The sequence below is a fragment of the Adiantum capillus-veneris genome, chromosome 13 (assembly GCF_014529385.1).
Source record: "Adiantum capillus-veneris isolate H3 chromosome 13, ASM1452938v2, whole genome shotgun sequence".
Classification (NCBI taxonomy): domain Eukaryota; kingdom Viridiplantae; phylum Streptophyta; class Polypodiopsida; order Polypodiales; family Pteridaceae; genus Adiantum; species Adiantum capillus-veneris.
In genome coordinates this window covers 120940274-120954329 of record NC_140943.1, presented here as the reverse complement: position 1 = coordinate 120954329, position 14056 = coordinate 120940274, and the positions used below count along the sequence as shown (strand labels likewise).

The following is a 14056-nucleotide window of genomic DNA, read 5'->3' as shown; positions in this document are numbered from 1 at the left end:
TCCTGTAGATAGCTGCTCAAATTTCTTTTCAAATTCTCATAGCAGCTCTCTTGCAAATAAATCCTTGTTTTTCTGCTGGATCCACTTCATAAAACTCTACTTAGTTACCCTTTGAGAATCTTCAAGGAAATACTCCTCCTGTAATGCGTTTTTAAAATTTTGTTAGTTTGGTCCTTGCGCAGCCTGTATTTCCCCAATTAGAGCCCTAAGCTCTGGCACGACAATCAAGTGAAAACCTTCAACTGCTTCATGATCATCAATCCGATTATCCTCCATGGATTTCTCATAAACTTTGCAATATTTTGAAACGTCTCGACCTTCCAGCCGCTGTAATTTTTCAGTTACTGCTTGTCCAGCTTTTCGTATCCGCTCATGAAAATTAAATTGTTGTTGTGCAGTCTATTGCTACTGCATGTAGGCATCAAATTGTTGCATCATCTGTTGCATCGCCGCCTCTTGCGGTGTAGTCATCTTTCTTTGCTAAATTTTCCCAGCCCGGCTTGTTTTGCGTCGGGTTCACCAAAGATGTCAGGGATAATGGGTTTGCGAGGTGAGCCGGGTCAGCACCAGGCTGCTCGCTGTGGAAAATAAGAGAGACAAGATGCACAACACAAACTAACGACACCGTAAATGCCTACAGTTGACAACATGAATGTTTAAGCTGCTAATAATTAGCCAAAGTGGAATTCAATTACAGATGTTTTCCGTTAATGACACTGATAGAGTTTAGAGAGTTTAATGTTCTCCAATCAGACCAAGACTGTAATTTTTCCACTTATGCCTGTGATTAGAGCCATTTGAAGCTGATTAGGATGTACATATTTGGTAAAATTCCTTGCTTGATGCCCTTGTAATTTCCAATTATGGTAGAGAGAGGTTACCCTCTCTCCTTCTTGCCTTACCGCTCCCTTTTCTTGCTGCTTACCCTCAGACTCCCTGAATGCTTGCCGATTACGACGTCTCAGCTTGCCTCCCTTTGCTTGCCGAGCTCCGACATCTGCTCTTGCCGAGCATCCCTCGCCTTATCTTTCCCTTACCGATATCTGCTTACTCTCGAGGGAGAGAGTTCCTTTGGAGAAAGAGCTTGAGAGATATTTTCTTCCCTTTTTTCTTACCCTTCTTCTTCTCCCCTTGCTTTGATTTGAGAGCAAGAGAGAGCAAGATCTACTTCGGTTCTCAAGCCGAGAGAGAGATCGAGTGAAAGCGCGCGCGCGCGAGAGAGAGAGAGAGAGAGAGAGAGAGAGAGAGAGAGAGAGAGAGAGAGAGAGAGAGAGAGAGAGAGAGAGAGAGAGAGAGAGAGAGAGAGAGTCACTTCCTTGCTTCGCTCAACACCCTTGTCTCCGCCTTGCCGTACTCCGACTCGCCATCATCAAGCCAAGCTCCCTTCTCTAAGCCTTCTTCTTATCGAGCTCTCCTCGCTTTGTCGAGCTCCTTCTCAAGCAGTTATCCCAGTTGCTCGCCTTCTTCCTCCTTCTATGTTCCGCTCCCGTTCCAATTCTCCCCCTTTTCTGAATGCCCTCGTTCCCTTTTCTTATCCCCTCCACACGTTACTTTTTTAAATCCCTTAGCAACGACGGCGCCGTCGTTGCTAAGGTGCACGAACATAAGTGATGACGTGGCAACTGGCGGAGTTGATCAGCACAAAACGAGCCAATTTTGGAGCCAAAACAGAGTGCAGTGGCCTGCTCATCATTTCTTGCTTCTTCCGCGTTGTCATCGGGGCACCACATAGGCGGGCGCGAGCTCCTCTTCCTTTTTCTTACGCCCTGGCCGTTGCCTGCATGCCATGCCTTATTTATTCTTGTTTTGCCTACACACTTAAAACCCCTCTTTTCTTATCAAATGGGCGGCCACTTACTTTGGGTTTGGGCGGGCGGCCATTAAATGAGCCTTTGGGGCACTGGGCGGCCAAGACTCTTGCAAGGGCACCTCATTTGATTTACATCTTGGGCCCTGGCCACGGCAATGCCAAGCACGACTCTTCGGCCGGCTCTCAAAGGGCTTCATTGGGTACCACATTTGGCCTACATATCGGCCAAAGCATCGCCAAGCTTCCATCATTTGGTGGCCACATTGGGCGGCCATTGGCGTACATGTCAGCTAAGGCAATGCAGTAGGCATCAAATTTGGCATACATATCGATTAAAGCATCGCCAAGCACCACATCTTTCTTCAGCCACCCTCGACTGACAATATCATCGTGAATTTTATTGTCCATAACATCATCTTGAATAATGCCAAAATTACCCAGCTCAGCAGTGCCGACAACTGACACCGGACTCTGCCTGCCAAGCCGTAAATCCCATTAGACTTCTCAAACTGCATAAAATGCATACAAACCTTGCCGAGGCTGTAAAATTCCCAGATGGCACACCGACCGAGCGGACCTGGGATTGATACGGAACCAGCCCCCGGTGAATTTTTAACGGCCAATATCTTGGCAGCCATAACTCCAATTGCTGATCTGAAAAGACCGATGCGCTCTACAAAGTGAGAACTTCAAGCCCATGTATTCATTTCATTTTTGTCCCCTCAGCTGCAGTTGCCCAATCCGATACGGATCTGCAATTGACTCAAACTTCAAACTACCATAACTTCTTCTCCATAGCTCCAATCGACGAGCTGTAAAGACAGGCTGATAGAGAACTTCAAGCACTGCAGTTCTAGATCATAATATTCTATCTCTGCTCACTTCAAGCATACTCATTTTTGGTATCATTGAGGTATTTGTTGGCCCTTTTAAGCCGCATCTGGCATACATTAATCATAAAACTTGGCCTGCTAACAAGCCCTCATCACTGCTAGTAAATGTGTAGGCTTCAAAGAAGCTTAACTTGCTTTCCTTTTTTCTTTTTCTCATCATGGAAGCAGAGCGGCACGACACCGTTTTTAGCACGACATGTGAGGAACAATTTTAGTGGCCAGAAATTGTAGGATTCTCGTCATGACTTGTTAAGGTACAAGTGTTGCTAAACAACATTAACATATGGTTGTTTATGCATATAACAAGGCTATGAGTTGTTAATGAAAAGGTTTCATTGTTTTTACCTAGAAGTGATTCATGTTTCACCTTCTATTATGCTTCAAACATGTCATCAAGGCTTGCAAATGATTGCAACAGAAATTATTTTAGTTTCTTTCAGAACTATTTACATTCCTCTTTAATGTGTGCTAGGAGCATCACATTCGCCATCAATATTGGCAAGGATGATCATGGATATACATGTTCAGATCTGTTTTTTTCTAAATGCATGCTAGGTGTTATGGGCCCTTGTGTTTAGCAAAGGTTGATTTGGAGCGGCTTGTATATTAATCACATTAGTGCTATGAAGCCTTTTGCACTCTATGTGAAGTATCTCTATGAGATTATATTTTGATCTACCAACCACCAATAGAGGTCAGGGCTTGGTTTGGGTGCTTGTGGATATTTCAAGTTAACCAAGATGGTTATGAATGTCATTGTTGGCTCCTCAACAATATTGTACGACATTATGATCCCTGTTTACCCGTCATCTGGGAAAACTGTCTGTAAACTATGGGGAAACACAACTCAATACTGTCAATATCCAAGGGAATAGGCAAATTACCAAGTGTAATCTTGTGCTAAAGGATATGGGCAGTGCGTACGTTAGCACCAATAAATCCAATTAGAATGAATTTATGGCTCTACTTGGAGTTTTCTTACCATAAGTTCAAGCATGTTTACGACTAGGTTTAGTCTCTTCATGTTTAAGTCAGGTTCTCAACCTTGAACACTAGTTATGGTGGGGTTGTTTGTTGATTAAATTTGAGAACAAGTCAAGGACTTAAACTTGACTGATGAGTTATGCCAGCAAGTTACTTTCATGGAAAGTGAAAAGTGGTACTCTTTTGGGTACATCTTTGTTGTGATAACTCATTTAGCAGGCTCATGTGCGTTCTAAATGGAGTCTACACACTATGATTGGATTGGAACCGGTAACACAAGATGGTTGCAAATGGACAACAATGTGCAAAATCAAGATTTTCTTCTTGATTTCAGTGGACCTCTTACTGAACCGTGTTGCGGTCAAACAAACAACTAGATCCATGATGGATACCACTATGGAAAACATTAGTGTTCTTAAGAAGATCCACCACTTTTGTTTTTACAAACACTACAAGAGGTTGTGTGCTCTTGTGACGCTGTTAGCGATGGAGATACATTGGGTTTTTATAACCCCCGGCCTCGCTAAAACCGTCGATACGAGAGCGTCGCTATATGCGTCGCTATGGACGTCGCTATATGTGTCGCTATATAGCGACACTCATAACGACGCATATAGCGACGCTTACAGCAGTCTATAGCGACGCTCATAGTGATGCCACAGAGCCATAAATAGCGACGGTCATAGCGACGCCCGAGAGAATTTTTTTTTGGTGACAGGGCATTGAATGCCCTACCACCTTTCAACCATATTGCACTTGATTCACTTTTGAAAAAAAGTGCAAGGGTAGATATAGACCCAAAATAGTCACCCACAAGACAATATAACCATTAACTCCATCATCCATAGTAACCCAAGAGAGTCACCCACAAGACAATATAACCATTAACATTAACTCCATCATCCATAGTACGTATTGTTTGCAGAATAAAGATACAAAATTGACAAGTGTAAATTGATGAAAGTAAATCAATGACAATTGTACACATCATAGGCAAAATCAATTGATTGGAAAATGTAATAATTACAACACCATTGTCATTATTGAAAAAATATACATGGTTCAAAAAGACGTATAAAAGTCGTCTCATGATACATAAGCTATGAGAAATAGAAACTAATGCTATCTAGCTACCGCTAAACTGACATCGTCTAGTCAGACGTCTCATCGCGTCCAAGCGGCGTATCTATCGGATTCTGCAAAAAAAAACAATAAGACAGCTTTCTGTAAGTATAAACATATAACGACGTTTATAAAACAATACAAAAAATAGAAAAGAGTAAACCCTAATACTAACCATGCCGCCGCGAGAACTCAGAATGTCCATTAGGGCATTTAAGCCCTTCCTACCTGCGTACTCGTGCTCGTACGGTGTGGGATCACGTCCTGTCATCGACCACTGTCAAAACATACAAAGATTTCATTATGTTAGAATTTAAAAACCCATAAACCCTAAATTATCAAACATAAAGAGCAATGCGAAAAAACTTACAAAATCGGCCTCAAATGATGCCCATTCGCCGCTCCCCAAGTGGTGTGAGCTCCCTGCCTCTACTCGCGCTCTGGCTGCATCCTTTTGTTGCTTCCACTTGTCGGGATTCTCGTGCGCTGCTTTCTTCACATTCTTCCAATCTTCTTTGGCCAGCCAATCTGGCCTGTTCCACCCATGCTTGATTTCTTTTTGCACTTCGGAACGCTTGTGTTCGCTGAAGTCGACGGAGTAAGACAAGCCCTCTGGCCGGTGATGCGTGAACCTGGGTGTCCCGGCAGGGGTCTCTAGCGGTGTGTGGATGGGGGTACGGACGTCAGGTGTCTCCATCGGAGTCTGGGCCCTGAAGCGAGGAGTGTCGAGTGGGGTGGCTCCTGGCGGAGAAGGTAGTGGTGTGTAGCTGCTAGGAACAATCAGCCGCGCAAAACCTGGCGTAGATGGCGATGATGTGGGGATGGGCAGAGAAGGGGAGGGTAAAGAGCCTCGTCGAACACGAGGCGGTGTGGAGGCATCGGCGGCGGAATCCCCACAACAACCGCCACCGCCACCACTAGAGCGCCGGTGCCTAGACGAGTGCGAAGATCGTCTCGTCGACACCGAAGCTTCGGAGAGCGCCGAATGCTTCGAAAGAGAGGGAGATGCGGATGGAGTAGGAATGCGCGATGATGCACCAGAGCGATGATGCTCCACGTACCACTGTGTCTGCTGCGGTGACAAAGAAGAAAGAAACTCCTCATCATCCATACCTGCATTAAACACACAAATATTTAAACTTAATATTGAATGAATAGAGTAGACAATGACGCAAAGACCATTAAATACAATGATGTAATGACACATATAAATACAATGACGCAATGACTTGAGTGATAGAAGAGGCAAGTCGATAACTCAGAATTTTCAATCAAAAGATGTGAGCGCGAGTAGAAAAGAGCGTTATACACCATGGAAGGTACTTAGGGAGCCAGAGCTTTTACAACACGGAGCAAAATTGTTCAAATACAATATTTGTGGCTTTAAGAGATCTCTCTCTCATCCTCGCATAACTCAGCATAACTTCCTATATCTATATAGAGCTCTCCGTTTAAACACATGTCCTCTGTTTCATTCTGTAGATCCTCTGCATGCACCCCATATAGGGTAGCATCTTGATGCTCGTCTGGCACCACTGCAGCGGCTTCTGATTGAGCATCTTCTCTGATCTCTTCCATTGATGCCGCTGTGATTGGCACATGGTAGCCTTCATACATCCTGGCACTACGAGGGGCTACCTCTATGATGTACCACCAGTTTGATGTAGACTTTGTAGGATGAAATATTACCTGCCAGAGCCACATAACTTACATGAGAGCTTTCAAGCACATAACTTGTAAAAGGGGGATGTTAACTATTTACTTACTTGTTCATAATGCTCGGGTAGTACGAAAGTGTCTCTTAGGTCAGTCCATTTCTTAGTTGAATCCACCTCAAGAAAACCAGACTCTCCTCTACGCACAGTAGCGTTGCGACCCTCCATGATTATCTTGAACCATTGCACGTCGAACAAGTCGACAAAAAATCCTCTATAATCGATCCTCAAAATCTCTTGTAGCGTGCTGAAGTAAGTGAGTTCCGCCACCACAGGATCTGCATCAGAGGAACGTCGTCGACTAGACTGTTCAAATTTTGCAATGATTCCTTAATCTTGAGTAAAACGCTTTTTGTCAATCCGTTCCACCCTAAAATGTCGACCTTTACACCATGCTGCTGTGTATGACTTATACTACAAGGAACAAAGATTATGAGTGGCCGTTCAAACGTCTAGAAAGTCACTAGCTAGTACAACATTGCAAACTTACCTTGGTCGCGCAACCCCGAGAGTACTCCCACTCTTCCTCAGTCACTTCTTCACCGCACTGTTGTGCGCTTTTCAATTGGTTGTGCAACCATCTTAAGCTCATGAATGTTGGTAGGCTCTCCAGACCCGTCGGATAGTGCATCGGTGGTCGTCTTCTTCGTCTCCACTCGATTCGTGCCCTTTGTCGCTCTTGCTTTGCATCCTCATATTGTGAAATCCACTTTTGCATCACTGGATTGTGAAGCATGCAAAATAGGTTGATTTTAGCCTGTAAATATTCCGTCATCTTCTTCTCAACACCGAGATTGCACATGACAATCCCAGATATGCGCTCATCATCTATGGTTCGCCATAGCGTGTCCCGGGCTTTATCAAATCCATCTAGCCACTCTCCAATGTACACTAGGGACTGTGATACCAGCCATCCTTCTGCCATGCTACCCTCCGGACGTGCCTTTTGACGCACATATCCCTTGGCCATTTTCATGAAACGTTCTAAGAAGAACATCCATCTGGAATGTACTGTGCCGGCTATTCCCACCTCATCAACTATGTGAACAAGAAGATGCACCGGAATGGTTAGCGTGGTAGTAGGAAAATGTTTCTCAAACATGCACACAAGCTCCACAGCATTTAGTTTGGCGAAAGTATGGAGTCTACGTTGATCTCCTTTTGTGAGATCCATTGCACCAGCTTCGCAAGTTTGTAGATTGTGTTACGGACGTCGAGAGACAAACATCCCTCAATGGCAACCGGTAAAATAAACTGTAAAATATGTGCAGCAATGATATTAAAGTCCACATTTTATGCAATGATATTAAAGTCCACTATGAACGTACGTGACACATTTTATGCCAGTCGTGTGACTTCAAACCGGTAAGCTTTCCTTCTTTAGTAAAACACGTTCGGAGCGAGTGCATTACGCCAGTGGGGGTCCGCAAAGATCGAATGGTCTCTTTTACTTTGCGTTCTTGGGCTCCTATGAAAATCCATGGTGCTTTAGGGAGTTTTATCGATCCATCGGACGCTATTTGCGGCCAATATTGCTCCATACGATCCACATTTCTAAGGTCAACTCTGGCTCCCAAAGTATCTTTCTTGCCGGTCAGATGGTCCCATAGTAGATTACCCACATTCTTGAATATGTGCATTGGATCAAGCAAGTTATTGATCATGAGTCGGGGCCAGTATGGTAACTCGTACCATAGAGATAGTCTCTTCATCCCTGGGGGCAATCCGTCATCACATATCTCCTTCTGCTCTAACCATGCTTGTGCAGACATCCTCGGTGGATCTCTTTCCAAAAAGCCGTCGCGTAACACATGATTCTCTGGAAGATACGCTTGATGACCTTCGTAGATTTTCTTCTTCAGTGAGGGCGCCCTACGTGCATTCAGTCTAGGTCCACATGTGACACATGCTCTGTATCCGCTTGTTTGAAGCCCTGGATGTATACACATGATAATAGATCACCTTGAGAAAAAGCAAGATTTACAGTGTCTGAGTGAGGAGTGTAAATAGATCACCTCAAGAAAACCAGACTCTCCTCTACACACAGTAGCGTTGCGACCCTCCATGATTATCTTGAACCATTGCACGTCGAACAAGTCGACAAAAAATCCTCTATAATCAATCCTCAAAATCTCTTGTAGCGTGCTGAAGTAAGTGAGTTCCGCCACCACAGGATCTGGATCAGAGGAACGTCGTTGACTAGACTGTTCAAATTTTGCAATGATTCCTTAATCTTGAGTAAAACGCTTTTTGTCAATCCGTTCCACCCTAAAATGTCGACCTTTACACCATGCTGCTGTGTATGACTTATACTACAAGGAACAAAGATTATGAGTGGCCGTTCAAACGTCTAGAAAGTCACTAGCTAGTACAACATTGCAAACTTACCTTGGTCGCGCAACCCCGAGAGTACTCCCACTCTTCCTCAGTCACTTCTTCACCGCACTGTTGTGCGCTTTTCAATTGGTTGTGCAACCATCTTAAGCTCATGAATGTTGGTAGGCTCTCCAGACCCGTCGGATAGTGCATCGGTGGTCTTCTTCTTCGTCTCCACTCGATTCGTGCCCTTTGTCGCTCTTGCTTTGCATCCTCATATTGTGAAATCCACTTTTGCATCACTGGATTGTGAAGCATGCAAAATAGGTTGATTTTAGCCTGTAAATCTTCCGTCATGTTCTTCTCAACACCGAGATTGCACATGACAATCCCAGATATGCGCTCATCATCTATGGTTCGCCATAGCGTGTCCCGGGCTTTATCGAATCCGTCTAGCCACTCTCCAATGCACACTAGGGACTCTGATACCAGCCATTCTTCTGCCATGCTACCCTCCGGACGTGCCTTTTGACGCACATATCCCTTGGCCATTTTCATGAAACGTTCTAAGAAGAATATCCATCTGGAATGTACTGTGCCGGCTATTCCCACCTTATCAAGTATGTGAACAAGAAGATGCACCGGAATGGTTAGCGTGGTAGTAGGAAAATGTTTCTCAAACATGCACACAACCTCCACAGCATTTAGTTTGGCGAATGGTATGGAGTCTACGTTGATCTCCTTTTGTGAGATCCATTGCACCAGCTTCGCAAGTTTGTAGATTGTGTTACGGACGTCGAGAGACAAACATCCCTCAATGGCAACCGGTAAAATAAACTGTAAAATATGTGCAGCAATGATATTAAAGTCCACATTTTATGCAATGATATTAAAGTCCACTATGAACGTACCTGACACATTTTATGCCAGTCGTGTGACTTCAAACCGGTAAGCTTTCCTTCTTTAGTAAAACACGTTCGGAGCGAGTGCATTACGCCAGTGGGGGTCCGCAAAGATCGAATGGTCTCTTTTACTTTGCGTTCTTGGGCTCCTATGAAAATCCATGGTGATTTAAGGAGTTTTATCGATCCATCAGACGCTGTTTGCGGCCAATATTGCTCCATACGATCCACATTTCTAAGGTCAACTCTGGCTCCCAAAGTATCTTTCTTGCCGGTCAGATGGTCCCATAGTAGATTACCCACATTCTTGAATATGTGCATTGGATCGAGCAAGTTATTGATCATGAGTCGGGGCCAGTATGGTAACTCGTACCATAGAGATAGTCTCTTCATCCCTGGGGGCAATCCGTCATCACATATCTCCTTCTGCTCTAACCATGCTTGTGCAGACATCCTCCGTGGCTCTCTTTCCAAAAATCCATCGCGTAACACATGATTCTCTGGAAGATACGCTTGATGACCTTCGTAGATTTTCTTCTTCAGTGAGGGCGCCCTACGTGCATTCAGTCTAGGTCCACATGTGACACATGCTCTGTATCCGCTTGTTTGAAGCCCTGGATGTATACACATGATAATAGATCAACTTGAGAAAAAGCAAGATTTACAGTGTCTGAGTGAGGAGTGTAAATAGATCACCTGAGCATTCTGTTAGTCTGGAATAGTCATGCACGGTCCACATTAGAATGCCTCTGACCAAAGCATTCCGTCGACCTGTGTGTGGGCTCATATCCACCACCTCTATGGCAATCCACAATTGTTGTAGCTCTTCCAATAGTGGACGAAGATACACATCCATATTCTTCACTTTATATCGCCCTGGCACAATCAAGCTTAGCCATAGGTGCCCCTTCTTCGTAGTCAACCACGGGGGAATGTTGTAGTTGACGATGACAACGGGCCATACACTGTAAGATGTTGATCTTTGACCAAATGGATTTACGCCATCCATAGCCAGGCCTAAGCGCAAATTTCGAGCTTCCCTGTCAAAATCCGACCATGTTCCATCTATATGTTTCCAGGTTGTGCAATTTGCAGGAATCCGTAGCACACCATCTGAAGATTTATTCTCCTCATGCCATGATGCTAGGGCAGCCATGGACTTACATTCGAAGAAATGCTTGATGCGAGGAAGCAGAGGAAAATGTCGCAAAACCTTTTGTGGAATTTTTGTTCCGTGGAGATCTACTCGATATTTCTCGGAATCACATTTCGGACACTTCTCCATGTCTATGTATTCCCCTTTGAAAAGAATGCAGTCATTAGGACAAGCGTGGATCGAATGGTAATCCATCCCCAAGTTTCGCAAAATATTTCTTGCTTCCTCTCGGGAATCTGGCATCACATTATCAGCTGGTAGTATGTGCTCTTTGAGCAATCTACACAACATAAAAATACGGTACAATTGTGTAAAAATCTATCAGATCATTATACATTTAGAGTTTTATTAAAGTAAACTAATTGTAATAGATCACCTGAATCCTCGTCACTACTCATAATGAGGATTAAAATCTTATAACCTGGACAAAAAATATAATATTCTATTGGCATTCTTCATCTTTTATCTCTCTCTCTTTCTCCCTCTCTCTGTTCACATTGTAAACTACCTCACATTCTCTAGTCATGTCCAATCCCAGCACACCTCGGTCTAGAGGTGCATGGAGATTAGAATCACCGGGTTATAATCTTGTCTTTATTGGTCAATACCTATATTTGTGGGTACAAGAAATCTACAGACCCACGTCTACATGATACTGCATGTAGTGGACAAAACCCCTTTGCCTCTTCTCTAGGTGTTGCATTTCACAGCATCTTAACATCTTTTCACAGTAGATCTTTTCACTGTTCATCTAACTCTAATTTTTTTACCGTAAGTAGTTCTTGCGTGGACTCGATCTAACGTAAATAAACCTAAATCTAATCAAACGTAAATCTAACTAAAAATAAACCTAACTCTAATTGAATTTAACTACCCTAAACCTAAATCTAATTTAACGTAATTCTACATCTAACCTAATCTTTAACGTCTTTTGGGATAGTTTCCTACGACATTAAAACTCTCTTCTTCTTGTGTGTGTGTGTGTGGGGATGTGTGTATGCCAATAAAAAGAGAAAAATGGTATAACCTTTCTATCACCCAAGTGTGGTAGATTGGTTAGAGCATTGGGAAAACCCACCCATGAGCGCCAGCTGCTGTAGGTGAGCAGCATGTGGGTTGATGTTGGTCTACCTACGCAGCTGATCCATCATGGAGCTCAATACAGTCGAGACTCGATAGACGATGGATCACAAAGTTGACCATGCCTCAGGATTTGGGCGTAGCCATGGAAGATTCAACGTTCCGCTGCCCGCACCATGTAATTTTGTGCGCTCTAGCTACTAGCTATAGGAGCCTAGACTCTGGATTCCTCTTATAGGCTCTCACTCCACAAACTCAAGACTCGAGCATCGCTTAGGCTAGATGAGTGATTGAAAAAATTACATGAGTAATTTTGCGCGCTCTAGCTACTAGCTATAGGAGCCTAAACTTTGGATTCCTCTTATAGGCTCTCACTCCACAGACTCAAGACTCGGGCATCACTTAGGCTACACGAGTGATTGAAAAATCTAATCTAATATAATGTAAATCTAAATCTAACGTAAATAAACCTAAGTCTAATCTAATATAACATAAATCTAAATCTAACGTAACTTATGTTATATTAAAAAAAAAGAACTAAACTAGCACAGATTATAAGAACCTTAAAACTGATTTAACACATAATTTCTCACATAACTCGGCAAGAGTTGGCATTCTCATCACTAAAGATGTGAGAGTTAACTTCCGGTGGTGACGCTACCTCATCTCCATCCACATCTGACGACAGCAATTGGCCCTTTGGACCATTCTTGCTCTTGTTACTAACTTTGAAGTTGCTGTTGAATGACGAGAGGTTGTCTAGATGGTCATTGTCGGGGATGTAGTGACTCTTGCCGCCTTGAAGATCCACCTTCTTCCCTATCTTCTGAAGAAATTTCACCAGTACTTTTGGATCGACGGAGCCCACCATGAGTGAAGGCAGCAATACCCTATATTCCATTGAGGGCTTTCTTCACCCGCTTCATGCAGACATCGCAGTCTATGGAGACCTAAATCTAATATAATATAACGTAAATCTAAATCTAGCGTAAATAAACCTAAATCTAATCAAACATAAATCTAACTAAAAATAAACCTAAATCTAACTAAAAATAAACCTAAATCTAATCTAATTTAACTTAAATAAACCTAAATCTAATTTAACGTAAGTCTACATCTAACCTAATCTTTAACGTCTTTTGAGATAGTTTCCTACAACGTTAAAACTCTCTTCTTCTTGTGTGTGTGTGCGTGTGTGGATGTGTGCGTGCCAATAAAAAGAGAAAAATGGTATAACCTTTCTATCACCCATGCCAAGCATGGTAGATTGGTTATGCCATTTCCCTCTTGAATAATAGGTCTTGAGTTCAACTCCTCGTCGGCTAGATCTTTAGGTCTTTTTAATTAGTTTCCTACGATGTTAAATTAAACTCTCTTCTTCTCGGGTGTGTGTGTGTGTGTAGGGGTGTGTGTGCACGCCAATAAAAAAAGAAGAAAAATGGTTTAACTTTTCTATCACCGAAGTGTGATAGATTGATTATGCCATTTCCCTCATGAATAACAGGTCTTGAGTTCAACTCCTGTCGACTAGAGCTTTAAGGTCTCTTGGGATAGTTTCCTACGATGTTAACTCTCTTCTTCTTCTTTCTCTCTCTCTCTCTCTCTCTCTCTCTCTCTCTCTCTCTTCCTCTCTCAATGTGTGTGCATTCTTTGTTTATGCATGTGTGTGTGCGTTTTTTGTTTATGCATGTTCTCTCTCTCTTTTCCTCTCTCAATGTGTGCGTTTTTTGTTTATGCATGCTCTCTCTCTCTTTTCCTCTCTCAATGTGTGTGTGCATTCTTTGTTTATGTATGTGTGTGTGCGTTTTTGTTTATGCTTGTGCTCTCTCTCTCTCTCTCTCAAAACACAATGTGTGTGTGTGTGTGTGAGAGAGAGAGAGAGAGGGAGAGAGAAAGAGGGGAAGGGAACATGAGAGTGAGGAGAGGGAAGGAGCATACTTGGCTCTCCTTCCTCTCATCGTGTGTGTGTGTGTGTGTGTGTGTGTGTGTATGGAGAAGAAAGAGAGAGAGAGAGAGGGAGAGCGTTACCTTCTTGCTTGAGGGCGCCGAAAACTCAGATCTGAGATCTAAGTTTTTGG

The 14056-nt window shown here is 43.3% G+C and overlaps 1 protein-coding gene across 4 annotated transcripts; it reads right to left on the bottom strand.

The window, feature by feature from the left end:
• Positions 1-4707: 4707 nt before the first annotated feature.
• On the bottom strand, positions 4708-12254 carry LOC147444771 (uncharacterized). Of its 4 annotated transcripts, XM_086527312.1 has the most exons (5): positions 10439-12254; positions 6576-10356; positions 5180-6498; positions 4985-5086; positions 4708-4883 (listed from the first exon to the last, which is right to left on the bottom strand). In XM_086527312.1, exons 3-5 carry the CDS (start codon positions 6014-6016, stop codon positions 4839-4841), a joined length of 984 nt encoding a protein of 327 aa, XP_086383438.1. In that variant the 5' UTR covers positions 6017-6498; positions 6576-10356; positions 10439-12254; the 3' UTR covers positions 4708-4838. The 4 variants fall into 4 exon arrangements, 3 of the variants coding, with proteins under 3 accessions (XP_086383438.1, XP_086383436.1, XP_086383435.1); XM_086527310.1 differs by having other exon boundaries at positions 4708-5086; XR_015190070.1 differs by lacking the exons at positions 4708-4883; positions 4985-5086 and having other exon boundaries at positions 5777-6498.
• Positions 12255-14056: the final 1802 nt, after the last annotated feature.